General features: G+C 46.9%; 1 protein-coding gene across 1 annotated transcript in view; it reads right to left on the reverse strand.

The window, feature by feature from the left end:
- Window positions 1-27,862, reverse strand: part of LOC137562604 (venom factor-like) — a 278,606-nt gene that overhangs the window by 104,517 nt on the left and 146,227 nt on the right. The window contains exons 25-27 of the mRNA XM_068274108.1: window positions 23,728-23,803; window positions 4,457-4,616; window positions 1,694-1,795 (exon numbers count right to left, since the gene is read on the reverse strand). Of these exons, the coding sequence (XP_068130209.1) occupies window positions 1,694-1,795; window positions 4,457-4,616; window positions 23,728-23,803 (338 nt within the window). The remainder of the gene's footprint in view (window positions 1-1,693; window positions 1,796-4,456; window positions 4,617-23,727; window positions 23,804-27,862) is intronic.

The raw sequence follows: 27,862 nt of genomic DNA on the forward strand, positions 1-27,862 counted from the left end.
CTTTAAATTGCCAGTGTCACATCCAGAAATCTGGATGCAGAAAAACTGATGCCTGAACCAGGCCCGGATTTACCTCACAGGAGCCTATAGGCACAGATGTCCTGGCACCCTAGACTTCACCCTCCATGAATCTACAAACCCCCACTGAAGCTCACCAAGTGTGCTGCTGGTCCCAGCTGCCGCTTCTCCGTTACTGTTTTTACCTGTCACAGGTAGCTACAGGTGCTCCTTAGCATTAGAAAGCCAGATGTACCCACACTATTAACCGGTTCAGCGCCGCAGTGCTGAAAATCTCATGCATCCGAGCAACGTTCACCTCCCATTCATTCGCCTATAACTTTATTGCTACTTATCACAATGAATTGATCTATATCTTGTTTTTTCCGCCACCAATTAGGCTTTCTTTGGGGGGGGTACATTTTGCTAAGAGCCACTTTACTGTAAATGCATTTTAACAGGAAGAATAAGAAAAAAAACGGAAAAAATTCATTATTTCTCAGTTTTTGGCCATTATAGTTTGAAATTAATATACGCTACCATAATTAAAATGCATGTATTTTATTTGCCCATATGTTCCGATTCTTACACCGTTTAAACAATGTCCCTATCACAATTTATGGTGCCGATATTTCATTTAGAAATAAAGGTGCATTTTTTCAATTTGCGTCCATCCCTATTTATAAGCTTATAATTTTAAATAATATAATAACATATTCTCTTGACATGCATAATTAAAAAGTTCAGACCCTTGGGTAACTATTTATGTTGTTTTTGTTTTTTTTCTAATTGTATTTTTTTTTTTTATAAAAAAAGTGTATGTGGGTAATTTTTGGTGTGGGAGGGAAACTGCTAATTTTAAATGTAAAATTATATATTTTTTTAATCAAAAATGTATGTGGGTGCAGTTTACTATTTGGCCACAAGATGGCCACAGTGAAAAAAGTCCTGGATGCGAACGATCTCGCATCCAGGAACTAAAATGCTGGGGAAAAGTTTCCAGGGGGCAGAAATACCGCGCTCTCTGGAGAGAAAGCGTCGGTATTTCTGCGGGGAAGTTAGATTGGTGAATGGGAATTATATTCCCATTCACTGATCGGGGGGCTAGCGGCGGGCGGCGGGTGCATGCGCGGGCGCACGCCCGATCGCGCGCACCACGCAGGGAAAGCAGCAGGACGAGGAATAGGCCGAACTGGTTAAGTAGCTAGAGGTGCCTCCAACTGAAGGGAGATCTCATCAATGGAATGCTGAGAGCTGGGTGAGTAAGCTTTCATTCATGATCAGCTTGCGACTCTGCATAAGGAAGGAGGGAGGCACTAGGGAAGGGGATTGAGCCACCTTTCCATTATCAGGTGCCTGTAGGCACGTGCCTACAGTGCCTTATGGTAAATCCTGTGCAGAACTGATGCAGAACTAGTGGAAATAGGCCCTAAAACAGTGGCTTATGGGATAGTTTCCCATTTGCTGCTGTGCTTTTTTGTTTTGCTTTCAGGTCAAAGGATTATTGCAGTTACTGGATGGATGTTGTGCTGTCCTGGATTCTGCTGCTGAGAGATTGACAAAAAGCAGCTGGCATGACATCAGAGAATAGAAAAGGAGGCGGGATCAGACGCCTGTAGTGATGCCACAGTTGTAGTTTAATATTGTGTGAGTGGGGTGACATACGGAGTAGGAGGGGCTTGTTTCAACTACTTACATTGACATGGTCCTTGCAGTAAGTCTCACTCTCCAGCATAGCTATGAGGGCAAAGGATGTCAGGGTCGTGTCCAGCTCCACAACGCCTGTCTTTATACCACCCTGTGCAAAAGAAACACATTTTAATCCTTATGATAAAACCACCAGATGTAAGGTTCCTTTATTTATTTTTCATGTAATTAGTAAATTTAAGTAAAAGTAACTAACGCAATTTACAGTCTTACCTTTAAAATTGCCCTATTTTGGACATACTACTGAGGATTAGGGATTATCATTCGGATTCCACGGAAATACAATTTTCGCATTTCCGATCGGAAATTGCATTTCCACATCGAAATTTGGAAATCGTTAATGGAAGTGCGGTAGGCAGATTTTCATGGAAAATGTTGCGGAAATCGCAGAAATTTCTACCGAATTTATTATCAATTTTCTCAAAAACGACAAGGTCTTTTTGAAAGATATTTTTTCTTCTTGTTCCTACTTTTCTGCTTAACATTCCCTGAAAATTTGGTGTTTCTAGCATCTATGGGGGATTTGCCATTAACCTCTAAAGTCGGCCTCATACCACGTAGCGGTACCAATTTTCGCGGTAATTTCTGCCGATTTTAACATCGATTTTCTCAAAAACTACAAGGTCTTTTTGAAATATCTTCTTTTCCTCTTGGTTCTTTTCATTACTTTGAGTGTAATGTAAAATGCAGAAAATTTGCATTACTGATATGCGGTATTATGCCGATTTTAGAGGTTAATAGCAAAGCCCCCATAGGAGCTAGAAACCCCAATTTATCAGGGAATGTTAAGCAGACCAATGGAAACAAGAAGAAAAAAAATATTGCAAAAAGACTTTGTAGTTTTTGAGAAAAGTGTTGTTAAAGTCGGCAAAAATTACCGCACAAATCCGCATTGGAACCGCTATGCGGTATGACAGAATTTAGAGGTTCATAGCAAAGCCTCTATAGGTTTTAGAAACACCACATTTTCATGCAATGTTAAGCAGACAAGTGGGAACAAGAAGAAAAAAATATTTCAAAAGACCTTGTAGTTTTTGAGTTTGAGTAGTTTTTAAAATCAATGTTAAAGTTGGCGGAAATTACCGCGAAAATCCGCATAGGAATGCAGAAATTGTCAGTGGAAAGCAGAATCGGTAGCGGTAAATGATTAACAATAGTGGAATGCAGATTTTTGGCAGAAACAGAAATTGGCATTTCCGACCATCCCTACTGAGGATATGTCTATAGTAGTGAATGTTCAACCTTGAATAATCACTCGGTGATGAGTGTAAATGCCAATATTCTTTTTGCATTCATTTTCGCGATAATAAATAATTTGACTTTCAAGCGAAAATGCCATTGAAAATTATTCTGAAATACGTTTGTGATTTTTTTTCTAAAATAACTGTTTTTCACGGGAAAATGTACCAATTTTTTGCATAGGAAATAAAAATTAGTTTTCTTTGACCATAATGTGAAAATACAATGTATTTTCACAAATATTTCTTCAAAATCAAATATAGCATTTTCAATGCAAAAATTACTTTGGCAAAAATTCACAAGCATCACTGATGATCACTACTTAGGCCCGGTTCACACTTGCGTTTTGTATGAAACTGGGCCGTACGTCCGAGTCCGGGGGTTCCGGGTCCCATACTGGGGCCGTACGGATCCCTCAGAATCCGGTCAGGTTGTGGACAAAAAAGTATCAGTTCGGCATCCGGAAAGTAACACTTCCAGATTGCTGATACTGTACTTTAAACAGGCGCGACAGCACAGACAGGCATGGGGGGAGTCGCGGGGGGGACGACACAGTGCACACAGCGCACACAGTACAGGACAACAGCCCACAATACAATAATAAACATACCTGGGCTGTTGTCCTGTCAGCGCTGCCGTTTCCCCCCAATCTGTCCATGCCTGGACCCCCCATGTGGCAAAGGACGGGTGCCGTAAGCACCAGTTCCTATTGACAGTGTGATGAGAAACTTCAGTTTCTCATCACTTCCTATGGTGCACGGAAAATGGTCAGGATCCGGGTCAGGTGCGGCGGCCAGAGCCTGCTTTCCGGAAAAATGCCACATGTTGGAAAAATCCTGAACGCAGCCCGGACCGCAGACCGGATCCGGATCCTGATAGACGGACGGGTGTGAATGGATACATTGAATAACAATGTATCCATTCACATCCTGGTCCATTTGTACAGTATACAGTGCGTTCCGGGTCCGGGGAAACCGGACCTGGAACGCAAGTGTGAACCGGGCCTTAGTCAGTTTTCTTTTCAGTATCCTGGGATGGTCCCTGGCCACAAGTCAAAGTCCAAAAACAGTATAGTGGTGGCCATGCAGTCACCATGTTTTCTGTTAGTGTAGACAATGTTTTTATGGGTGATTTAGGTTTTGCATTATACATTATTTTCTATTTTGCATAATTTAGGGTTTCTATAGTAATTTACTATTGAGTATTACAGTAGCATGGTTTAGAGAAGTTGGTGAGTACCCTGTGCAAATATGCACTTTATTTTGTATAAAAAAATACTTACCTAATAAGGAGGAAGCCTATGGTATGGATCCTATAGAGGCTTCCCACCCTGTCATCCAGTCCCCTGTTGCAGAGATTACCGACAAGTGCACCGGAAATAGCGGCAAAATGCACGCTTGTAAAATATTAAAAATTGCGAATGCAATTTTCAGTGTGTGAGCACCTTTCTACTTTGACCAGTATACATTGTGTGGGAAAATATTTTGTAATGGTATAAATATAATATACATACCACCATCTCCTGATGATAAACAGGATTTGTCTCCTCAAATAACCCATCTGGCTTTTGCCTGTTTAGCAGCAGCCACTTCACAGAATCGCACAGTATGTCCTTCTTTACTTCGATGAGGTCTGAAGACAGGGCAAAGACTTTCACAACATACGCTGTGAGCCTGAGGGAGGTAAGACACGCAATAAGAAGAGAGCCTCACATAGTTGTATAGCTCAGACACTGTAATGGGTGGAGCCATATTAAGCAGGGGAGGGGATGAGATAGGCAGGGGAGGAATCATGGAAAATAAACTGCGAAAATTGGATGATTGCCTTTTGACATTTTGTAGTGGGAATGCAAATTTACATACCAGCAGATGTATTCACTTATATTAATATTGAAAATTATTATTATTATGATTACTGATTTATAAAGCGCCAACATACTCCATGGCGCTGTACAAAGTAAGAAACAAACATGTTGTACATAATAATACAGACAATGGTGTACACCAGTATACAAGATACATAATTAGTGACAAAATACAAAAAATTATACAAAATATAGAATTGGTAATGACAGTGATAAAAGTAACATGATGAATAAAATGTATAATGATTTCCAAGACACAAAAGAGCCCTGCCCTTGTGAGCTTACAATCTAAAGGGAATGGAATACAATAAAATATATAGAGGCAGTGTGTTTTAGGATACCTAGTAGGAGTGCAATTTGGTCTTAGGACTAGAGAGCGTTTAAAGGTAACAAAGGTTGGTGAGTGGCGGATGTGTTGTGGGAGGGCATTCCAGAGGAGGGGTGAAGCGCTTGCAGAATCTTGTAAACGTTAATGTGAGGAGGTGATACTAGAGGAGGACACATTGGAGGAGGACACATTGGGGACAAATTGGAAGGGAACGAATTGTAACGGATGGGAATGGATCCAATGTTAACTTACGGTTCTGTTCACATCCATCCATTCAAACGGATTCGTTCTGCACGATCCGCTGAACGAACCGCAAGTTTCCTGCTGCACTAGGAACAAAATGTTTCTTCACACTAGTGAGGAAACGGACCATTCTAAATGGAAAAATACACGTTTGGGGTGGGGTGTTGGGGGGGGGGGGGGGGTGTGGGGAAATGGAAAGGAAGCAGTGGAACAGATACAGAGTGGCAAAGGAGTGAAAACAGATCCAATTGACCGGTGATCAGCTCAGTTTTCACGGATCCGTTTGCCACTTCAACTCAAGCGTGAACTGGACCTAAATCTATAGAGGCTGTTTCTTCCTACAAAAACAGATGGAAAAGTTGTTTAAAAGACCCTAACATCAGGACAGCATGATGGAAGGGGCCACCCCTTTCCCCCAGCGTCCCCCCCCATACCATAGACCACGTGCCCGGGGTTCTGCATCCTGGCTATCTCAGCCTGCATGGTAGACAAGGGGTTAAAAAGGCTTGGGACGGGGGCCCCCACGTCATTTTTTTTATATTTCACAAACTTTGAACATATATAAAAAAATAAATACATTTATATATATGTTTATATATTATCTGCCATTTTATCACATTTATTTTGCTACTTTTTCCTCTAATGGTGTCAATACATGGTACAATAAAAATGTTCTACTTTCCCGTTTATTCAACTAAAACCATTGAATCTTTTTTTCAATAAAAATCTGATCGACATGTTGGAAAAAATCTTTATATTCAATCTAATGGAATAATCGAACGAAATTATCTAATCAAAAAAAAAAAATGAAAAAAATTGTACCATGTATGGGCAACACTACTTTAACCATTTCAGCCCCTGTGTATTTTTCACCTTATGCATCAGAGCAATTTTCACCTCCCATTCATTCACCAATAACTTTATCACTAATCAACACAAAGAATTGATCTATATCTTGTTTTTTCTGCCACCAATTAGGCTTTCCCTGGGTGGTACATTTTGCTAAGAATATTTTTTTTCTAAATGCACTTTAACAGGAATATTAAGAAAAAATGGAAAAAAATAATTATTTCTCAGTTTTTGTCCATTACAGCTTTAAAATAATACATGCTACTATAATTAAAACCTATGTATTTTATTTGCCCTTTTGTCCCGGTTATTGCACAATTTAAATTATGTCCCTATCACAATGTATGGCACCAATATTTTATTTGGAAATAAAGGTGCATTTTTTCAGTTTTGCGTCCATCACTATTTACAAGCTTATAATTTAAAAAATGCTCGTAATATACCCTCTTCACATGCATAGTAAAAAATGTATTTATTTATTTCTTTAATAGTAATTTTTTTTTTCATTAAAATTTTTATTTGGGTAATTTTTGGTGTGGGAGATAAACAGTTAATTTTAAATATAATAATGTATGTTTATTTTATTTAAAAAAGTATGTAGATGTAGTTTTACTATTTGGCCACAACATTTTTTTAGTCCTGGAAGCTTCCAGGAAGTATAAGGGGGACAGGAAAAAAAAATTTCCCCAGAAAGATTTCTGAAAAGAATCCGTTGGTCTTTCTACCAGGGACTTAGATCAATGAATGGGAACTATGTTCCCATTCATTGATCTCCGGGATAATGGGGCGGCACGGGAGCGCACAGCAGCAGCCACCTGGAAGTGACAATCACATCCAGGCGGCATAAATGGTTAACATTGATTTTCTTAAAAACTGTAAGGTCTTTTTAAATTTGTTTTCCTCTTGTTCCCACTGTCCGTAACATACCCTGCAAATTTGGTGTTTCTAGCACATTTGTGGGCTTTGCTATTAACTGCTAAAATTGGCTGCCATTAAAACATTTAACACACTCAGAACAAAAACTTAAGTCCTTTTTGTTTTTTCCTTTCCTTGTTCCCACTGTCCTTCTGAATATACCCAGCAAATTTGATGTTTCTAGCATGCTATTTGCTATTTACCGCTAAATTCAGTGGCTAGTGACTTTAATGTACAAAATGCAAATGGAAAAAGCCCAAGTTCGCCAGCAGTGATGAGCGAAAATGCAAATATTCTTTTTGCCGAATTTTCAACAAAAAAAATCATATATCACATAAAATGACAGTGGTGGGGGGGGGGGGGGGGAGCAGCAGCTTGATCAGAGTGACCATCACCTCCATAACTCAGGTCCAGGAGAAGCAGGCAATGTACATATCCCATACAATGACAGTGTGTGTGTGTGTGTTGTGGGGGGGGGGGGGGGGCAGCGGTTCAGTCAGATTGACCATCACCCCCATAACTTAGGTCCAGGAGAAGCAGGCAATGTACATATCCCATACAATGACAGTGTGTGTGTGTGTGTTGTGGGGGGGGGGGGGGCAGCGGTTCAGTCAGATTGACCATCACCCCCATAACTTAGGTCCAGGAGAAGCAGGCAATGTACATATCCCATACAATGACAGTGTGTGTGTGTGTGGGGGGGGGGGGGCAGCGGTTCAGTCAGATTGACCATCACCCCCATAAGTCAGGTCCAGGAGAAGCAGGCAACGTACATATCCCATAAAATGACAGTGGGGGTGAGCAGTGGCTCAGTGAGAGTGACCATCACCCCATAAGTCAGGTCCATGAAAAGCAGGCAGTGTACATATCCCATAAAATGACAGTGCCGAGGGGAGCAGCGGCTTGGTCAGACCCCCATAAGTCAGGTCCAGGAGAAGCAGGCAATGTACACGTCCCATAAAATGACAGTGGCGGGGGGAGCTGCGGCTCAATCAAAGTGTCCATCAACCCTATAAGTCAGGAGAAGCCAGCAGTGTGCATATCCCATAAAATGGCAGTGGCGGGGGGAGCTGCAGCTCAATCAAAGTGTCCATCAACCTTATAAGTCAGGAGAAGCCGGCAGTGTACATATCCCATAAAATGACAGTGGCGGGGGGCGCAGCGGTTCAGTCAGAGTGAGCATTAGAGATGCTCAAATCCTATCCGTATGAAATCCAGATAGTAGCGATTCGGATTTCATTCGGTTAAACTCAAATCACCTGTGTGGGTTGGGCGGGGGGTTTAACCTTACCTATCGTGACATCTTCTTAATCCGTCCCTCTGCGCCTCCCGCGCTGCGGTCCAATCCGGAAGGAGAAAGTGTTTTTAGTCACGTGACGCTGGATTGGACCATATCGTGAGAGGAGCCAAGGAACGGACAGAGAAGACATCATGATAGGTAAGATTAAACCCCCGCCCAGCCCACACAGGTGATTTGAGTTTAACCGGATGAAATCCGAATAGCTACTATCCGGATTTCATCCAGATCGGATTTGAGCATCTCTGGTGACCCTCACCCCCATAAGTCAGGTCCAGGAGAAGCAGGCAATGTACATATCCCATAAAATGACAGTGGTGGGGTGAGCAGTGGCTCGGTCAGAGTGACCCTCAACCCCATAAGTCAGTTCCAGGAGAAGCAGGCAATGTACATATCCCATAAAATGACAGTGGCGGGGTGAGCAGTGGCTCGGTCAGAGTGACCATCACATTGGCTGGGAATCGAACCCAGGTCTGAGTGTGTGGTAGGTAACTCACTTAACCACTATACCACCACCAACACTACATGCTGAAGCCAGCCTAGCATGTACCATTATGATGTATCCAAGAGAAAAAATAGCTTGCTTAAGGATTTGTAGCATGTCAAAAGCCAACTCACACTGGCTGGGAATAGAACCCAGGTCTGAGTGTGTGGTAGGTAACTCACTTAACCACTATCCCACCACCAAAGTACAAAGTGGTCAGGGAATATCAGCCACAACAAGCGCAGAAGTGAGACACAAAAGAGGCACGCACCAAACTCCCAAGAAAAGCAGTATGTCCTCCAAAGTCTGGTCTTTCTTTGAAGACAGCAGGGAGGATGTAACCATGGTGATTTGCAATTGTGCAGGAACACACTGAGCATGGGAAAAAATGTCAACAACCTCACCACCACCAGCATGCACCAGCACATGGAAGCCAAACATAGCCTCTGTGGTCAAACACGCAAGGCCAGGGTACCGGCTTGCTTCCAGCCCCCAGCAACACTGCCTCCATTGTGGACACCAGACCCTCCTCAGCAGCCCAGCCATTACATGGTGGCCAAACATCCGTAGTACCCAGTTTCAGCAATAGTGCCCTTGACTGTTCCCAGTCATCGACGACAACAACAACAAACATCAACTGCCCTTCATTGTGCGAGCCTACTGTTCAGTTGCCTGTCCCGGAGATGTTCAAGTGCAGGATGAAATTGCCAGCAAATGACCCAGCCCCCCAACCTTCCCCCCCCCCCCCCCCCCCCGGCTATGGCACTAACAGCCAGCATTGCCAAGTTTTCTGGCCTGCAAAATGCTGCTATATAGAGTGGTGGAGACAGACAGCTTCAAGTGCATGATGTCGATGGCCATACCACGTTACGTGGTTCCCAGCCGCCACTACTTTGCACGCTCTGCCGTGCCAGCATTACATGATCACGTGGTCGGCAAAATCACTCAAAGCCTGAAAAATGCCTTACGGCGCAGTGGGTGAACCTTGTGGAGCCTGGCAGCGACTCCTTACCCGGTACGGCACAGGTGTTGCCAACACCGCAAATAGCCGTACCTGAATCCCTACGAGTCAATAACAGCACCTACCTCTCTGTCTCCTTCTCCTCCAATGCCTCTCCAAGCTCTACATCATCCGGCATCACTAACCCAGCAACAAGAGCGTGGAAGCGGTGCAGCACAGCTGTTGCCATGTGTCAGCAGGCCTTATTAAAGCTGATCTGCTTTGGAGATAAGCAGCACAGCACACAGGTGCAGAAATTTGGAAGGGAATCAAGGAAGAGATCCAGTTGTGGCTGGCACCGCTGGACCTGGAACCAGGCATGGTTGTGTGTGTGATAATGGGAGCGATCACATTTGCACGGTAAAGTTGGCAAAGCTGAGACACATCCTTTGCCTGGCCCACATTCTGAACCTAGTTGTTCAGCGGTTCCTAAGGACATACCCAGGCGTGGCGGATCTTCTGCTGAAGGTGCGACGAGTGGCAAAACATTTCCGAAAGTCCAGTACTGCTTCGGGCGCACTCACCAAGTTGCAGCAGCGATTCAGTCTACCCAACCATCGCTTAGTGTCTGATGTCCCTACGCGGTGGAATTCTACGCTGCACATGCTAGCATGCCTTTGCGAGCAGAAGAGTGCAGTAGTCCAGTACGTGTTGGAGCAGTACAGAGGCTTATCCAGTCAGCTGCCAATCTTCTGTGGATCTGAATGGGCCACCATGTTGGACCTCTGCGAAGTCCTCCAAAATTTTGAGCAATCAACGTTGCTTGTGAGCGGTGATAACTCTTTAGTCAGCATTACAATACCACTGCTGTGTTTACTGAAGAAATCAATGTTGCAGATCAGGGAAGTCGCAATCAGGATGGAAGAGGAGGAATTGAGAGAGGACAACGATCAGCGTGATGATACCCACATCAGGCAATCTGCCTCAGGAACCGCTGGTCCCTTGTATGATGAAGAAGAAGACGAGGAACAACTGGACTTGGAGCAGGACTTGGATGCCTCCACTGCCGAGGGACGAGGAAGAAGGTGGGCGTGATGCTGGTGATGGTGCATCACAACAAGCAAGCACAGAACATGATGAGCAACCTGTTGGGACTCTGGCACACATGGCTTAGTTCATGCTAGGCTGCATTGAACGCGACCAGCACATTGTCCGAATTCTGGCCGCCGTGGATTACTGGGTTTATACCCTTCTGGATCCACGGTACAAAGAAAATGTTCCAACACTGATTGAAGAAAGTGTCAGCCAGGTCAAAATGGAAGAATACCAGAAGGTAGTGGAGATTTGCATCCCCCTCTAGCCAAGCCGACAGACTGACTTCCGCAAACCCAGGACTAGGAGGGGAGCAAAGAACTGCAGCTAGTGCCCACAAGGGAATGGTATCGGCAGTATCCAAGGTGTGGCAAAGTTTTCTTACACCCAGGCAGCAGCCCACAGAACAGCATTCATGTAGTTCCACCTCCAACACCGATCGCCTGCAGAGGATGGTCAAGGACTACATGTCAGATGGCATAGCCGTGTTCAACAATCCATCAGTCCCTTTTAACTATTGGGTCTCTAAGCTAGACACCTAGCATGAACTTGCCCTGCAGCCAGCGTTATATCCGAACGTTGTTTCAGTGCGGCTGGAGGCATCGTTACAGATAGGCGTATCCGCCTCTCCACAGCAAATGCAGACCATCTGACACAAATTAAAATGAATAAATCGTGGATTGGAACCGACTTCGCAACCCCTCGACCAAGCAGCACCCAGAACATCTGTGTTGCGTGAGGGTGCCATTTTCAGGAATATCTAATTTCTATTACATTTATCACTGCATGGCGACAAAATGCATTGCTTTACGCATGCATTTTGTCCGCAGGTAAGGCATGGGTTGTGTCTCAAAGCGTGGCCTTCTCCTCCTGTACCTCCTCTTCCATCCTGTGTGCTAGGTTAGCGTTACCATTTTCAGGAATATCTCATTTCTATTATATTTATAACTGCATGGCGACAAAATGCATTGCTTACGCATGCATTTTGTCCTCAGGCAAAGCCTGGGTTGTGTCACAAAGCGTGGCCTTGCTCTCCTGTTAGTGATGCTCATCCGAGCTAGGATATCCGAGATACTCGGATATCCTTAGAGATGAGCGTAATGACCTAATTACGATTTTGCGAAATTTCGCGTAATTAGTGTAATTACGATTATGGCCGTAAGTACATAATCGTAATGAAGAAGGATTTCGCGAAATTTCACGTAAGCGTAATTTTCGCGTAATTTTCGCATTACAGTCGTATCATGCCGTAATTTCGCATTAAACGCTACCGTAATTTCGCGTTAAACCGTAACGCTCCGTATAATATAAAAAAGCCGCCGACTTTAAGGGTTAATAGCAAAGCCCCCTTAAATGCTAAGAGCCTCAAATTTGGAGAATATATTAAGGAGATCAGGAGGAATAAGAGGAAAAATTTTTTTTTCAAAAAGACCTTATAGTTTTTGAGAAAATCGATGTTAAAGTTTCAAAGGAAAAATGTAAACATTTAAAAACCCGCCGACTTTAACGGTTAATAGCAAAGCCTGCTTAAAGTTTAGGAACACCAAATTCCCAGGGTATATTAAGGGGATCAGTGGGAATAATAATAATAATAATAATTTTTTTTCAAAAAGACCTTATAGTTTTTGAGAAAATCGATTTTTAAGTTTCAAGGGCGAAAATGTCTTTTAAATGCGGAAAATGTCAGTTTTTTTTGCACAGGTAACAATAGTGTATTATTTTCATAGATTCCCCCAAGTGGGAAGAGTTTTACTTACTTCGTTCTGAGTGTGGGAAATATAAAAAAAAAACGACGTTTGGTCCCCCCTCCCAGACCTCTTTAACCCCTTGTCCCCCATGCAGGCTGGGATAGCCAGAATGCGGAGCACCGGCCGCGTGGGGCTCCGCACCCTGACTATACCAGCCCGCATGGTCCATGGATTGGGGGGTCTCGGAAGGGGAGGGGCAGCCAAGCTTTCCCCTCCCCCTCCGAGCCCTTGTCCAATCCAAGGACAAGGGGCTCTTCTCCACCTCCGATGGGCGGTGGAGGTGGAGGCCGCGATTTCCTGGGGGGGAGGTTCATGGTGGAATCTGGGAGTCCCCTTTAAAAAGGGGTCCCCCAGATGCCCACCCCCCTCCCAGGAGAAATGAGTATAGAGGTACTTGTACCCCATACCCATTTCCTTTAAGAGTTAAAGTAAATAAACACACAGACACTTAGAAAAAGTAATATCCTTCGCAATATCCTCGGAAATGTTCTATCAGTTACAATGTAACTTTGTTACATTGTAACTACGCCGCACCCGACGCCACTCGCCGCTCAGCCGCCGTATACGCGTCCGTGCAGGACGCTAAGTCCCCACAGCTCCCGCTGTCCACCCCGCCCACATCTGTCACCCACATGTCACCCACATGTGGGTGACATGTGGGTGACATGTGGGAGAGGCGGGAAGGGCAGCGGAGCCGGCGGGGACTTAGCGTCCTGCACGAACCCGACAGAGCTCTGAGCTATATAGCTCAGAGCTCTGAGGAGCATCTTTGTATTTGGGCTCCAAGGAGCCCCATTGGTCCTTAGCAGACCAATGGGGTTCCTTCAAATCAGAAGGAACCCCATTGGTCTGCTAAGGACCAATGGGGCTCCTTGGAGCCCAAATACAAAGATGCTTTCGAGAGCTCTGAGCTATAGCTCAGAGCTCTGTCGGGTCCTGCAGCGCAGACGCGGCGGCGGCAGCGGTGAGTGACGTCGGGTGCGGCGTAGTTACAATGTAACAAAGTTGTTACATTGTAATAACTTTGTTACATTGTAACTGATAGAACATTTCCGAGGATATTGCGTGGGATCATTTATTTAAAGGGACAGGTAAGTATTAATGGTTAATTAAGAATATTAAAGGACTTTTTTCGTGGTTATGTTTTTTGTTCAATTAAAATACTTTTTCTATGTGTTTGTGTGTTTATTTACTTTTAACTCTTAAAGGAAATGGGTAAGGGGTACTACAAGTACCTCTATACTCATTTCTCCTGGGAGGGGGGTGGGCATCTGGGGGACCCCTTTTTAAAGGGGACTCCCAGATTCCACCATGAACCCCCCACCCAGGAAATCGCGGCCTCCACCTCCACCGCCCATCGGAGGTGGAGAAGAGCCCCTTGTCCTTGGATTGGACAAGGGCTCGGAGGGGGAGGGGAAAGCTTGGCTGCCCCTCCCCTTCCGAGACCCCCCAATCCATGGACCATGCGGGCTGGTATAGTCAGGGTGCGGAGCCCCACGCGGCCGGTGCTCCGCATTCTGGCTATCCCAGCCTGCATGGGGGACAAGGGGTTAAAGAGGTCTGGGAGGGGGGACCCCACGTCGTTTTTTTTTATATTTCCCACACTCAGAACGAATCTATGAAAATAATACACTATTGTTACCTGTGCAAAAAAACCTGACATTTTCCGCATTTAAAAGACATTTTCGCCCTTGAAACTTAAAAATCGATTTTCTCAAAAACTATAAGGTCTTTTTGAAAAAATTTTTTTTCCTCTTATTCCCACTGATCCCCTTAATATACCCTAGGAATTTGGTGTTCCTAAACTTTAAGCAGGCTTTGCTATTAACCGTTAAAGTCGGCGGGTTTTTAAATGTATACATTTTTACTTTGAAACTTTAACATCGATTTTCTCAAAAACTATAAGGTCTTTTTGAAAAAAAAATTTTCCTCTTATTCCTCCTGATCTGCTTAATATATTCTCCAAATTTGAGGCTCTTAGCATTTAAGGGGGCTTTGCTATTAACCCTTAAAGTCGGCGGCTTTTTTATATTATACGGAGCATTACGGTTTAACGCGAAATTACGGTAGCGTTTAATGCGAAATTACGGCATGAACGAAACGCGAAATTTCGCGTTGAAAATTACGCTTACGGTATTTTCAATTACGATTTTAATGGCAATTTTGCTACGCTAATTTCGCATCGTAATCGCAAATTTCGCATGCGTAATTATAGTAATGCGAAATTACGAAAATTTCAGCTCAACTCTAGATATCCTAGCTCTTTTTTCACTATTCGAGCTCGAATACCGAGCTCGAATAGTATTAGCTATCCGGGCTGTGCTATCCGAGTGCATTCGGATAGCAATCAGCTATCCGGAGATATTCGAGCTATCCGAGCTCGGATAGCGTCATCAGCTCAGATAGCGTCACGTCAGACGTCACCTCGAGTCCTCACAAGCGAATCAGAGGGCTCCCAGCCCTCTGACTGCAGCCAATCACAGAAGGGGAGCCTGGCCAAGCCCCCCTCTATAAATAGCGGGCGCCATGTTGCCTCACTCATCCTGCTTGCGACTTACTGACTGACTGTACTGAGAGACTGCTCCAGTGCTTTTTGTCTGTGCAAGTGCATTTATTGCTCAAAACACCTAGCGTTTTTACACTCCAGCACTTGATATTCACCTGTATTGCTTTGTATTGTAGATAGATTGTATTTTAGGCAGTCTAGTTTGTGTGATTAGGGACTAGGGAGGGAGACTGTCACTGGTGCTGCTGCAGCAGCTAGGCCCTGTGCCTAGGCAAGGCAGCCTGCCCTGCTCTGTGCTCTAGTCTCTAGTTACCTGTGCTCTCACCTGTCCTACTCTACTGTACTACTTCTGTGTTAGATAGATTATTGTACTATTTTGTAGTTGGCAAGGCCCAGCTTTACTGCTATACCTGTCCTGTATCTGCTCTCTGTAATCTAGTCACACCTGTTCTATTGTTTAGCTAGGTTCTTCTATTGTTTAGTTAGTACTGTAGTGTACTCTAGTCTGTGTATAGGGACCGTCCGTCACCGCGTTACCTAGGGTCTTTGTGTGCGCAGTACACGTCTGCGCTGTCCGCACCCTCTCGTTAGTGCTACACCCGTCCTATTGTTTATATTACTTGTATTGTGTATTCGCTGAGTTGTACTGTACTGTAGTCTGTGTATAGGGGCACCGTCAGTCAGTGTCAGCTAGGGTCTTTGTGTGCGCACTGCGCACTCTCTCGTTAGCGCTACACCGATCTCTGCTGTAGAGTACACCTGTCCGCCACCTCACACACCCACCACCACCAGTCCCACCTTATTAAAGTACCCCACTTGTCCCACCCGCCTTTACATACATAACTTTTTTTTTTCATTTGTATAATATTAAAAATATACGCTGTCTGGCACTGGCAGCCGCGGTTTGGGCAGGGGCAGCAAGGGCATCAAGGGCATCGGCAAGAGAGGAGGTCGTGGCAGCTGCGCCACCACCACCACCATGCGCAGTTCTGCATCTGCACCAGTTGCTATTCCGCCATTAGTCACTGGCCGTGGACGCCTTGGCCGCCCAACAGCTGGGAGTCACGCTGCAGAGACACAGCATCAGCGTGTGGCGCAGATGTTCCTCCCACCGCCAGGTCGTAGCCGTCCTATTGAGGAGAAGGACGCAGACTCTGTGGTGGAACTGATAATGGATGAGCAGGCCATCATTAGCTCTGGAACCGAGTCCTCCACCCCCGCCACCACTCCTGTTCGCAAGAGCAGCAGCAGCCGCCCAGCACTGCCTGGGGAGGAGGAGTGCAGTTCTCCAGCCTCAGCGGGCAACACCAGCACCCTGTCACTCAGCACCTTCTTATCCCCAAGCACAGCGGGGCTATGGAGTGCTGTTGCGGCAGAATTGGAGGAGGAAGAAATGCTGATGGGCACTTTGGAGGATGATGCTTTGGACAGTCAGACAGTGGTGAGTGTCCATCAGCCCATGCATGTAGAAGGAGAGTTTTATGGGGTTATCCCATCAGGACATGTTTGCTGAGGGGGAGGATGATGATGACAGGGTGAAGGACAGAGACTGGGTGGCAGATCCTGGGGATGTCATCAGCTCTGAGGAGGAGGAGGATGCATCTGCGGGCCTTGCTAGAAGGATCAGCATCGCAGACATAGGCAGGATCAGAAGTGGGCGTGGTATGCAGGCCACACAGCGTGCTGATCTGGAGAGTTCTGCCAGTGCCACCACCAGCCGCACCAAGTACCCCCCCCAACCACCACAGGGAGACCAGCGGCAGCAGCAGCACCTTCGAGCCGAAGGGGCAACTTCACCTCCCCAATTTGGAATTTTTTCACCCTGCCATATGTGGAGTGCAAGTATGCCGCCTGCAACCAGTGCCGCCAGCAGCTCAGCAGAGGGAAGGAGCCCTCTGCGTACGGCACCACCTCTCTGGTGAACCATCTGGCAGGGAAACACTTTCACGAACATGAGGAGTTCATGAAGTTGAAGGAAGCTGGCAGTGGCAGTGGCAGACCTGCCACCACTGCGAAGCCGTCGGCAGCAGCCACCCGCCCTCCTCCACCTCCTCCAGCAGCACCAGCAGGAGTGCGTCAGAAACGCACTGCTCCTCCTCCCTCTGCAACTCCTGCCGCTGACACTGAGGCCTGTTCTGGCAGCCAGTCCTCAGTGGCCTCCTCTGCTCCCTCCAGTGATTCCCGTGCCAGCAAAAGGCGTCGCCAGACCCTGCTTAGCGACACCTTCCAGGGGATGGTCAGGGTTCTGCCTCCCAGCAACCTTCGCATGCGTCAGCTGAATGGCTTGCTGGCATGGGCCATGTGCTCCCAACTCCTGCCTTATTCCCTTGTGCAGGAGGGGAGCGACATGCGTGCGCTCCTGATGTGTGCAGCCCCCGATTGGCCAATCCCCAGCCGACATTTTTTTGCACACACGGCCATCCCTGCACTTCACCTCTCTGTGATGGCCAATGTTGGGAGAGGGCTGGATCACGCTGTGGGTCAATGGGTCCACGCCACCATGGACTCGTGGAGCAGCCGGTTTGGGACAGGCCGCTATCTTTCCTTCATGGTGCATTGGGTCAGCTTGGTGGAAGGGGGTGAGGAGGGGGAGCAGCATCGGGCACTGTCAGAGCAGCAGCAGCAGCAGCAGCAACAACGCAGTGGGTGGTGCCACCATGCAGGGTCTGCGGAATTGCAGCAGGTTCCTCTGATTCGCTTCCATCCTCCGGCACACCAGCCCAAACCCCCCGCCTCAGCAGCAGCGTGAAGCCCCGCCACTGCCAAGCGCTGCTGGAATTGGTCAGCCTGGGGAAGACCAAACTGACGACGAACCATGTCCTGGCCAAAATCCGAGAGCAGGAGAGGAATTGGCTGACCCCCAGAGGCCTCAGAGTCGGAGAGGTGGTGTCCGACAATGGGGCAAACCTGGTTGCTGCAATCAGCAGGGGAGACCTGACCCACATCCCCTGCCTGGCGCACGTCCTGAACCTGGTAGTCCAAAAGTTCCTGCGGACCTACCAGGGGATGGACTGACTCCTTGAGGCGGCAAGGAAGGCTGTGCGTCATTTCCGGCACTCGGCTGCAGCCGTAGCGAGCCTGGAAGAGGTGCAGAAGGAGCTGCACCTGCCACCAGGGGCGTAGCAATAGGCCCTGCAGCGTCTGCGCCCGCGGGGGGGCCCGCCCCCCCCCCCCCTGGGGCCCGCTCGGGGCCGTTTTTTGGGGGCTGGAGGGGTGGCAGCATGAGGGGAAAGCCTTGCCCACAGTCGGCGGGGAGAGGGGAAGTTCCCCCCTCTCACTCACCTCGGGGCTCTCCCCTCTGCGCTCCCCTCCAGCTAGTGAACGCGTGTGGGCAGCGGGCAGCAGCGGCGTCAGGATACATACCTTCTTCCTTGCGTTCCATCGCCGCCTTCTCGCTCTAGCGGCTGACGTCACTTCCGCTTCCGGAAGTGACGTCAGCCGCTAGAGCGAGAAGGCGGCGATGGAACGCAAGGAAGAAGGTATGTATCCTGCCGACGCTGCTGCCCGCTGCCCACACACGTTCACTAGCTGGAGGGGAGCGCAGAGGGGAGAGCCCCGAGGTGAGTGAGAGGGGGGAACTTCCCCTCTCCCCGCCGACTGTGGGCAAGGCTTTCCCCTCATGCTGCCACCCCTCCAGCACCCAAAAACCGGCCACGAGCGGGCCCCAGGGGGGGAGGGGGCCCGCTCTGAAAATCTGCAGGGGGGCCCGGTGGGGCCTAGTTACGCCCCTGCCTGCCACAGCACCGGCTCATGATCAATGTTACTTCCAACTCGCTGGAACTCCACCCTGGCGATGTTGGAGCATCTGGTATAACAGAGGCAGGCTGTCAGCCAGTACGTTGCACGAGCAACAGTTGCCGCCAACACTGCAACTGGGCGTGACGCCACCAACCTCCCGTCCATCATCTCCACGGAGAACTGGGGGCACATGCAGCAGGTGTGCTCAGTGCTGGCACCCTTCCTGCAGGCCACCAACATGGTAAGCAGGGACCATGCAATGGTGTGAGAGTGGGTCCCCATGGTGTGTGTGCTCGACAGGGCCCTGTATGCACTGCTGGAAGAGGGAGCAGCAGCCTTGGACCAGCAGGAGCTGCAGGCAGCTTCACAGGCCACCTCTGAGGAGGAGGGCTTGGAGTTGGTGGAGGTCCCTGACCTTGCTGCTGATGACAGGAGCAGCAGAGCGCAGCTGGACTGGTGCGGGGGTGGAGAGAGGATGAGGTGGAGGAGGCAGAGGATGAGGAGGACAGCACTGTCGGCTCTGGGGCTGCCGATGATGTGCCAGCAAACTCTTCCCAATGGCAGCGCACATGCTGAGGTGCCTGCGCAAGGACCCAAGGGTCATCCAGATGAAGAAGAGGGAGGACATCTGGATCTGCATGATGCTGGACCCACGTCTGAAGGGGAAGCTCAGCCAGTTCCTGCCTGCAGGAGGAGACCGTGCGCAACAAATGAGGGATTTGCAGCTGTCCCTTGTTGAGCGCTTGGAGGAAGCCTTCCCTCAGCCATCCACCCCCACTGTCCAGCCAGCACAGAGGCAGCAGCAGGTGCCTGCATCCACCAGCAGCAAGCGCACACGCACCACAGACCTGCTGTCTCTGACCAACGAGCTCTACACGAGTGTAGAGCTGCCAGGGACTAGAGAGGAGGTGCCTGCAGCAGCATCCTTCTCCAGTCACAGACAGCGCTTGACCCGCATGGTGGCTGACTACATGGGGTCCTTCAGCGGGCTTGACAGCGTTGCCCCTGTTGATCCCATGGAGTATTGGGTCAAGCACCTGCCGATCTGGAGCGAGCTTGCGCAGTGCGCCCTGGAAGTGCTCTCCTGCCCCCCTTCCAGCGTACTGTCAGAGCATTGCTTCAGTGCAGCCGGTGGAGTCGTCACTGAGAAGCGATTTCGTCTGTCTCAAAAGTCTGTGGACAGACTGACGTTTCTCAAAATGAACCAGGCTTGGGTGGAAGACGAATTCCTGGCCCCTGTTGTCGGCGAGAGGGGGACATGAAGTGGCACACACACATTTCACCTGCTGCTGCTGCTGTATTTCTTCCTGCTGTCTGTGTCTCCACTGCCAGGGAACATATTAAAAGGTGCTGCTGCCCATGCGCCACCAGCTATTAACGCTCAAAAATAGCTGCATTTCTGAAAAAAAATGTAATCATTTTGTGTTATTATTTTAGAGGTGTCCGGGTTGAAAACTGTGCTGTCCCAATTGTGTATTGGACACAATGTGGGCTTCACGACCGCTGTCTGGAACCTCATGGTGTTTATTTACGGCCCTGGTACCACCGCTAGGAACCAGGGCCTATTATGTCTCGCTGCCTGCCCTCCTGCTGCCTGCTGCTAGTTTGCCACACACTCATCCTCCTCACGCTGCCTGCTGCTGTATTTCCTCCTGTTGTCTGTGTCTCCACTGCCAGGGAACACATTACAAGGTGCTGCTGACCATGCGCCACCAGCTATTTACGCTCAAAACTAGCTGCATTATTTTGAAAAAAAAAATTATTTTAGAGGTGTCCGGGTTGAAAACTGTGCTGTCCCAATTGTGTATTGGACACAATGTGAGCGTCACGACCGCTGTCTGGAACCTCATGATGTTCATTTACGGCCCTGGTACAACCGCTAGGAACCAGGGCCTATTATGTCAGCAGTCACATCACACTGCCTGACACACACTACTCCTCCTCCTGTAGCTGCATTGAGCTTCTGCTGACTGTGTGCTGCTACTACTGCCAGGGAGAACAGAAGAAGAACTATTTTCTGCTGCCACCCACTCTCCTACCAGCTATTACCACACTACAATAGCTGCAACTACTTCCTCCTCCTGCTGATGTCTGTGTTTTACCACCGCCAGGGTACACAGAAAAAAGGCGCTGTGGCTTGCAATGTGCCACTAGTACTATTATGCCATCAAGATAAATATAACTATGGTGTTATTAAAAAAAAATATTTCCACAAATGAAGTAAAAAAAATATTACAAAATAAAGGAAAACCAAGACACATAATATAATGATAGAGAAGAAGAGGAAGAAGAAGAAGAAGAAGAAGAAGAAGAAAGAAGAAGAAGATGTAAAAGAAGAAGATGAAGAAGAAGATATAGAAGAAGAAGAAGATATAGAAGAAGAAGATATAGAAGAAGAAGAAGAAGAAGATATAGAAGAAGAAGAGGATATAGAAGAAGAAGATGAAGAAGATATAGAAGAAGAAGATGAAGAAGATATAGAAGAAGAAGATATAGAAGAAGAAGATGAAGAAGATAAGAAGATATAGAAGAAGATATAGAAGAAGAAGATGAAGAAGAAGAAGATATAGAAGAAGAAGAAGACGAAGAAGAAGACACAGAAGAAGAAGAAGAAGATACAGAAGAAGAAGATACAGAAGAAGAAGAAGAAGATACAGAAGAAGAAGAAGATATAGAAGAAGAAGAAGAAGAAGATATAGAAGAAGAAAAAGATAATTGAAGAAGATACAAGAAGTAGAAGATGAAGAAGATTAGAGTAGAAGAAGATATAGAAGAAAAAGAAAAAGAAGAAGATATAGAAGAAGAAGATATAGAAGAAGAAGATGAAGACGACGTAAATGAAGACTTCCAACTTACAACCATTTTGGACACACCTTCTCATGCAAACACTTTTCATGAAGTTCATTTACTATTTTTGATACCTTTTTTATAACTACTACATCACCACATAATCACTTGATGTTTTTCTTCATAAAAAAGGTGGTTTCATGCATCATTGACCTCCAAGTTTTAAAAGCTATTTAAGGCCAGCTCGAATATTTTACTCGAATACAGACTCGGATAGTGACGTCGGATATCCGAGGTCGAATCGGATATTCGATTAACTCGAATATCAAAACTTCGAGTGAATTCGGATAGTTTACTTTCCGAATTCGACCAAACTCGAATAGGATAATGAGGTATCCGATCAACACTGTCTCCTGTACCTCCTCTTCCATCCTGTGTGCTGGGTTAGCGTTGTCCCATTGGTACTACGACAGCTTTTCAGTATCTCATTTCCCCCCCACTATTTTCAAGCCATTTTGCAGAAGTTTCCCTCATTTTTTGTGGTTTTTCTGGCCTATTCGGGTCCCTATTGACTTCCATTATGTTCGGGATTCGGCACGAATATGCCGAATATCTGGACCATGTTCGGCCAGACTGAACCCGAATATCTGGATGTTCAATCAACACTAATTGTGATTCTGATTGTGATTATGTTTCTGTTGTGATTCAGACACTACTGCAGCCACATTGATCTGCAGGACAGCCAAGCAAGTGGTATTACTTAAATGGAAATACATATGGCAGCCTCCATATATCTCACTACAGTTCTCCTTTAAAAAAGACTTTTGTTTTAGAATACAAGTACAATCCAGCCTGCTGTAGCTTGTATTTGAGGAGATTTTCAAAACACAAAACACAGTAGACTGCAAATAATTGAGCAGCAGTAGCTAGCTAACCTCTCTCTACTCCTATCACATCCACTAACTCTTCCTAACAAAGGCTGTTGTGTCAGAGAGCTAGTCTTCACAGGGGGCTGTCTGATGTCTGATTGGTTGCAGTTATATGGTTCCTGGGTCAATTGTGCTGCTAAGAATCATGGGAAGCCTAATATGGGGAGAGAAGACATTACTTCCTATCAATTTTAGATTTTTCATGCTAAGCACATGTCGAATATAACAGTTATTTTCAAAATTTTGCACTTTCCCTTTAACCTCTTGAGGACCATGGTGTTAAACCCCTAGTGACCAGGATTTCTGCTTAATTGGCCACTGCAGCTTTAAGGCCAAGCTGCAGGGCCGTACAACTCTGCACACAAGTGATCCCCCCCCTTTTTCTCCCCACCAACAGAGCTCTCTGTTGGTGGGGACTGATCGCCCCCCCCTGTGTTTATTTTTTTTTAAATAAATATTTATTTGGGTTTTTTTTGTATTATTTATTACTATTTTTTTTTTCAAAATCCCCTCCCTCCCCCCAGCCGGCCAATCATGGCGATCGGCTGTCATAGGCTTCTGCCTATGAGAGCCGATTGCTCTCTTGTCCCCAGTACAGCGCTGCTGCTGATCGCAGCGCTGTACTACATGTAAATACACGGCGGTTTCGCCGTGTAACAGTCTTCCGAGCGGCTATTGCCGCTTGGAGACTGAAGGCAGAACTTGGCTCCGCCCACCAAGTGGGAGATGCGCGCGCAGCCTGTGCGCGATCTCCTGCAAACTGCTGCCCCAGGACTTTACACCAATCGGCGTCAGCTGGTCCTGCGCCATCGGCGTGACGCGGTCGGCAAGCGGTTAAATTTCGCTATTGGGCGAAAATGCAAATATTTATGCTGATTTTCGCAAAAATTCGCTGACATCAAAAATGGGATTTTCAATGCGAAAATGACTTTGATGAACATTTGCAAGCAACACTGTTCGCCAGGAACTGTCCGCCAGCGAACTGATCAGGCCATCTCTATTTAACATACTCTATAAAATGTTGCAATACAGAACAATAAAGCAGTAATATTCATCTACATTACCATGTGCTGGATGGTGTGTGAATCCCGGCACTATAGGAACCATCTCCTTTGCGGAATGACAACTGATTGGCCAAACCTGTTACACAAAAACACAAGTTATTAGGAACATAATGAAGTGCAAGTGGAGCTGGGCCACAAAAACTAGTCATGTAATATACAGTAGAACTAGAGGACACCTAAAATGATAACTGCAAGTCAAATGACTAGTAGTTTCAGCCACATGCAGTGAGAGATGTGCAAAGCATTTGTTATTGAAGCAGCTTCCCTTTATATGAAAGGAGATGGGTGGTTTACTCATGAGCACCTTACTCTGGATGGAATTCCCTTCCAAAATACTGTACAATCATCACTCTGCAACCCTTCAAAAAGAGCTCCCTTGAAGGGAATATGAAGTGAAAATAAACTTATAAGATAATGATTTATATGTGTAGTACAGCAAAGAAGTAGAACATTTATGGCAAATAAAAGCGTCTCGTATTCAGGGGCGGACTGACAACTCATGGGGCCCCCGGGCAATAGGAGATTATGGGGCCCCCATACCAGTGTTTCCCACCTTTCACGTTATATTTTTACAGACTAAGATATAATAATTTATTGACAACAGTAAATATGTTATATTGAGATATTACACAGTGACAAAAACCGCTGCGCCAAAAAATGGGTGTGGTCACGCAACAGAATGTGGGCGTGGTCATGGGTGGGGCAAAATATATATGACCTTAGCAGTGGTGTAAAAGGTCTGCTGGGGAAGTTTGAACTCTGCCATAGTGCTTCCCCCCAAAATGCATGTAATCTGACAGCATTTCACAAAAAATCCATGCAATTTGGCAGAGGTTCCTCCAAAATACAGATAATATGGCAGTCGTTCCCCCAAAATAGACGTTATCTGGCAGCAGCGGTTCCCCCAAATATACATAATTTGGCAGCGGATCACCAAAAATACATGTAGCAGCAGTGGTTCCCCCAAAATACACAGAATCTCGAAGCAGCAGTTCCCCCATTATACACAATCTGGCAGCGGTTCCCCAAAAATACACATAATCTGGCAGCTGTTTCTCAAAATACACTTAATCTGGCAGCAGCAGTTCCCCAAAAATAGTTAATCTGGCAGCAGTTCCCCCAAAATAGGTGCCCCCAGTATAGGTAACCAGGTCAAAGGGTATCCCCAGTGGAAGTATCCAGGTCTAAAGGTTTTCCCAGTGCAGGTATCCAGGTCTATAGGTGTCCCCAGTATAAGTAGCCTAATCTACAGGTGTCCCCAGAATAGATAACCAGGTCTATAGATGTCCCTATTTAAGATAGCCAGGTCTATAGATGTCCCCAGTTAAGATAGCCAGGTCTATAACTGTCCCCAGTATAGGTAGCCAGGTCTACAGGTGTCTCCAGAATAGGTAGCCAGGCCTATAGGTGTCCCCAGTACAGATAGCCAGGTCTATAGGTGTCTCCTGTATAGATAGCCAGGTCTTTAGGTGTCCCCAGTATATGTAGCCAGGTGTATAGGTGTCCCCAGTATAGCCAGGTCTATAGGTGCCCCCAGTATATGTAGTCAGGTGTATAGGTGCCCCCAGTATATGCAGTCAGATGTATAGGTCTCCCCAGTATAGCCAGGTGTATAGGTCTCCCCAGTATAGCCAGGTGTATAAGTGCCCCCAGTATATGCAGCCAGGTGTATAGGTCTCCCCAGTATAGCCAGGTCTGTAAGTGCCCCCAGTATATGTAGCTAGGTCTATAAGTGCCCCCAGTATATGTAGTCAGGTGTATAGGTGCCCCCAGTATATGCAGCCAGATGTATAGGTCTCCCCAGTATAGCCAGGTCTATAGGTGCCCCCAGTATATGCAGCCAGGTGTATAGGTCTCCCCAGTATATGCAGCCAGGTGTATAGGTGCCCCCAGTATATGCAGCCAGGTGTATAGGTGCCCCCAGTATATGCAGCCAGGTGTATAGGTCTCCCCAGTATAGCCAGGTCTGTAAGTGCCCCCAGTATATGTAGCTAGGTCTATAAGTGCCCCCAGTATATGTAGTCAGGTGTATCAGTGCCCCCAGTATATGTAGTCAGGTGTATAGGTGCCCCCAGTATATGCAGCCAGATGTATAGGTCTCCCCAGTATAGCCAGGTCTATAGGTGCCCCCAGTATATGCAGCCAGGTGTATAGGTCTCCCCAGTATATGCAGCCAGGCTTGTAGGTGTCTCCAGGAGGGGAGTCAGCCAGTGAAGGAGGGCGATGGGCATAGCAGCGGAGAAGGGGGAGAAGTTTCCCCCCCCTCCTCTCACCTTGGGGCCCCCTTCCTGGCTCTCCCCTCCGTAATCTGTAAGACAGCTGGAAGCGGCTGACAGCGGGCGGAGACTTACCGCTGTTCAGCCACCGGAGGCATCGCTGATCTGTGTGCAGCTAGTCTGGGCTTCTCAAGCCCAGACTAGCTGCACACAGATCAGCGATCCCTCCGGTGGCTGAACAGCGTCTCCGCCCGCTGTCAGCCGCTTCCAGCTGTCTTACAGATTACGGAGGGGAGAGCCAGGAAGGGGGGCCCCAAGGTGAGAGGAGGGGGGGGGGAAACTTCCCCCCTTCTCCGCTGCTATGCCCATCGCCCTCCTTCACTGGCTGTCTCCCCTCCTGGCTGCTCAGGGTTCTATGGCGGGTGGCGGGCCCCCCCTGACCACGGGCCCTCGGTCCGTGCCCGAGTGCCCTAATGGTCAGTCCGCCCCTGCTCGTATTGTTTCCTGTATATGAAAAGTTAAGTAACTTCAGTTGTTATGTATGCAAAAGAGCTTCTCTGAGCTTCTGACCCAACTTGGGTCAAAGACAGTGCTGTTTTCTGAAACACTTACACATCAAAGAAACAGTGAGACACAGCTTCAGATATGGTTTTATTGCAGGGAAGTTCCAATTGTCATTAGCTCTGCTCTGTTTCTTAGTTTAAAGGGAACCTAAACTGAGACAGTATGGATGTTTCCTTTTAAACAATACCAGTTGCCTGGCAGTCCTGCTGATCTATTTGGCTGCAGCAGTGGTTGAATTACACACCTGAAACAAGCATGCAGCTTATCCAGTCTAAGTTCAGTCAGAGCAACTGATCTGCATGCTTGTTCAGGGGCTGTGACTGAAAGTATTAGAGACATAGGGCTTGATTCACAAAAGAGTGCTAACTGTTAGCACGGCCGTTTTCGCGCAAATTTTTGCATTGCACGCGAACACGATTTTTTGCGCAAAACGATAACGTTTTCACACGCAAACGCGAATTTTCATGCAAAAACGATATCGAATTTGCGTGAAAATTCGCATTTACTCACAAAACTTTATCGTTTAATGCGAAATTCGCAATCGCGCGCAATGCGAAAATTCGCGCGAAAACGGCCGTGCTAACAGTTAGCACTCTTTTGTGAATCAAGCCCATAGGATCAGCAGGCGAGTCAGGCAATTCGTATTATTTTAAAAGGAAAAATCCATATCCTTCTCAGTTAAGGTTACCTTTAAAATACAGAGTGTAGTTTGTAAACTGCAAATATGACCAGAATGATGCAATGTTATAAAAAAAACAAAAAACTATATAACTGAAAATAAAAATGCAACTATTTTTTTGGTCTAATGCGCACTCTGTTTAGCGCAAGACATACGAGCGCACCCAGGGTGGAGTCTGCGTGATGACGTCACACAGGATATAGTCACCTGGTCCGTCTATGACAAATAGGAAGCCGTGGGAGGTTTCTGATGTGCGGGATGACACCACAGAGCCACGGCGTACACTGTTTTGGCTGTGCTTGATACGTCAGGGACATGTCTTCACTCAGGGCAATGCAGGTAAATTGATTGGCTGTTGTGAATTTAAATCTATTGGATGTCATTGTGAGTGGGCAGTATATAAGTGTACTCCTTTGTGTGGTTGAAACAGCTTGAGAAAGGGCTGACACCTGAAACAGCGGGCTGTCGCTGTATTACCACTGCTTTAAGGGCCCTTTTCCACTTGCAATCACTAGCATTCGCGCTGAACACTAGTGATTGCGATTCAGCAAATGCCCAAAATTTCACGGCGATTTTCCGACGTTTTCCGACGTTTGCGGCAATAATCACTCCGCCGCACGATCGCGATCGGGTAAAAAATGAATCGCGGTAGTGGAAAGGACCTACCGCGATTCTC

This window comes from Hyperolius riggenbachi, chromosome 3 (assembly GCF_040937935.1).
Source record: "Hyperolius riggenbachi isolate aHypRig1 chromosome 3, aHypRig1.pri, whole genome shotgun sequence".
In the NCBI taxonomy this organism is placed as follows: domain Eukaryota; kingdom Metazoa; phylum Chordata; class Amphibia; order Anura; family Hyperoliidae; genus Hyperolius; species Hyperolius riggenbachi.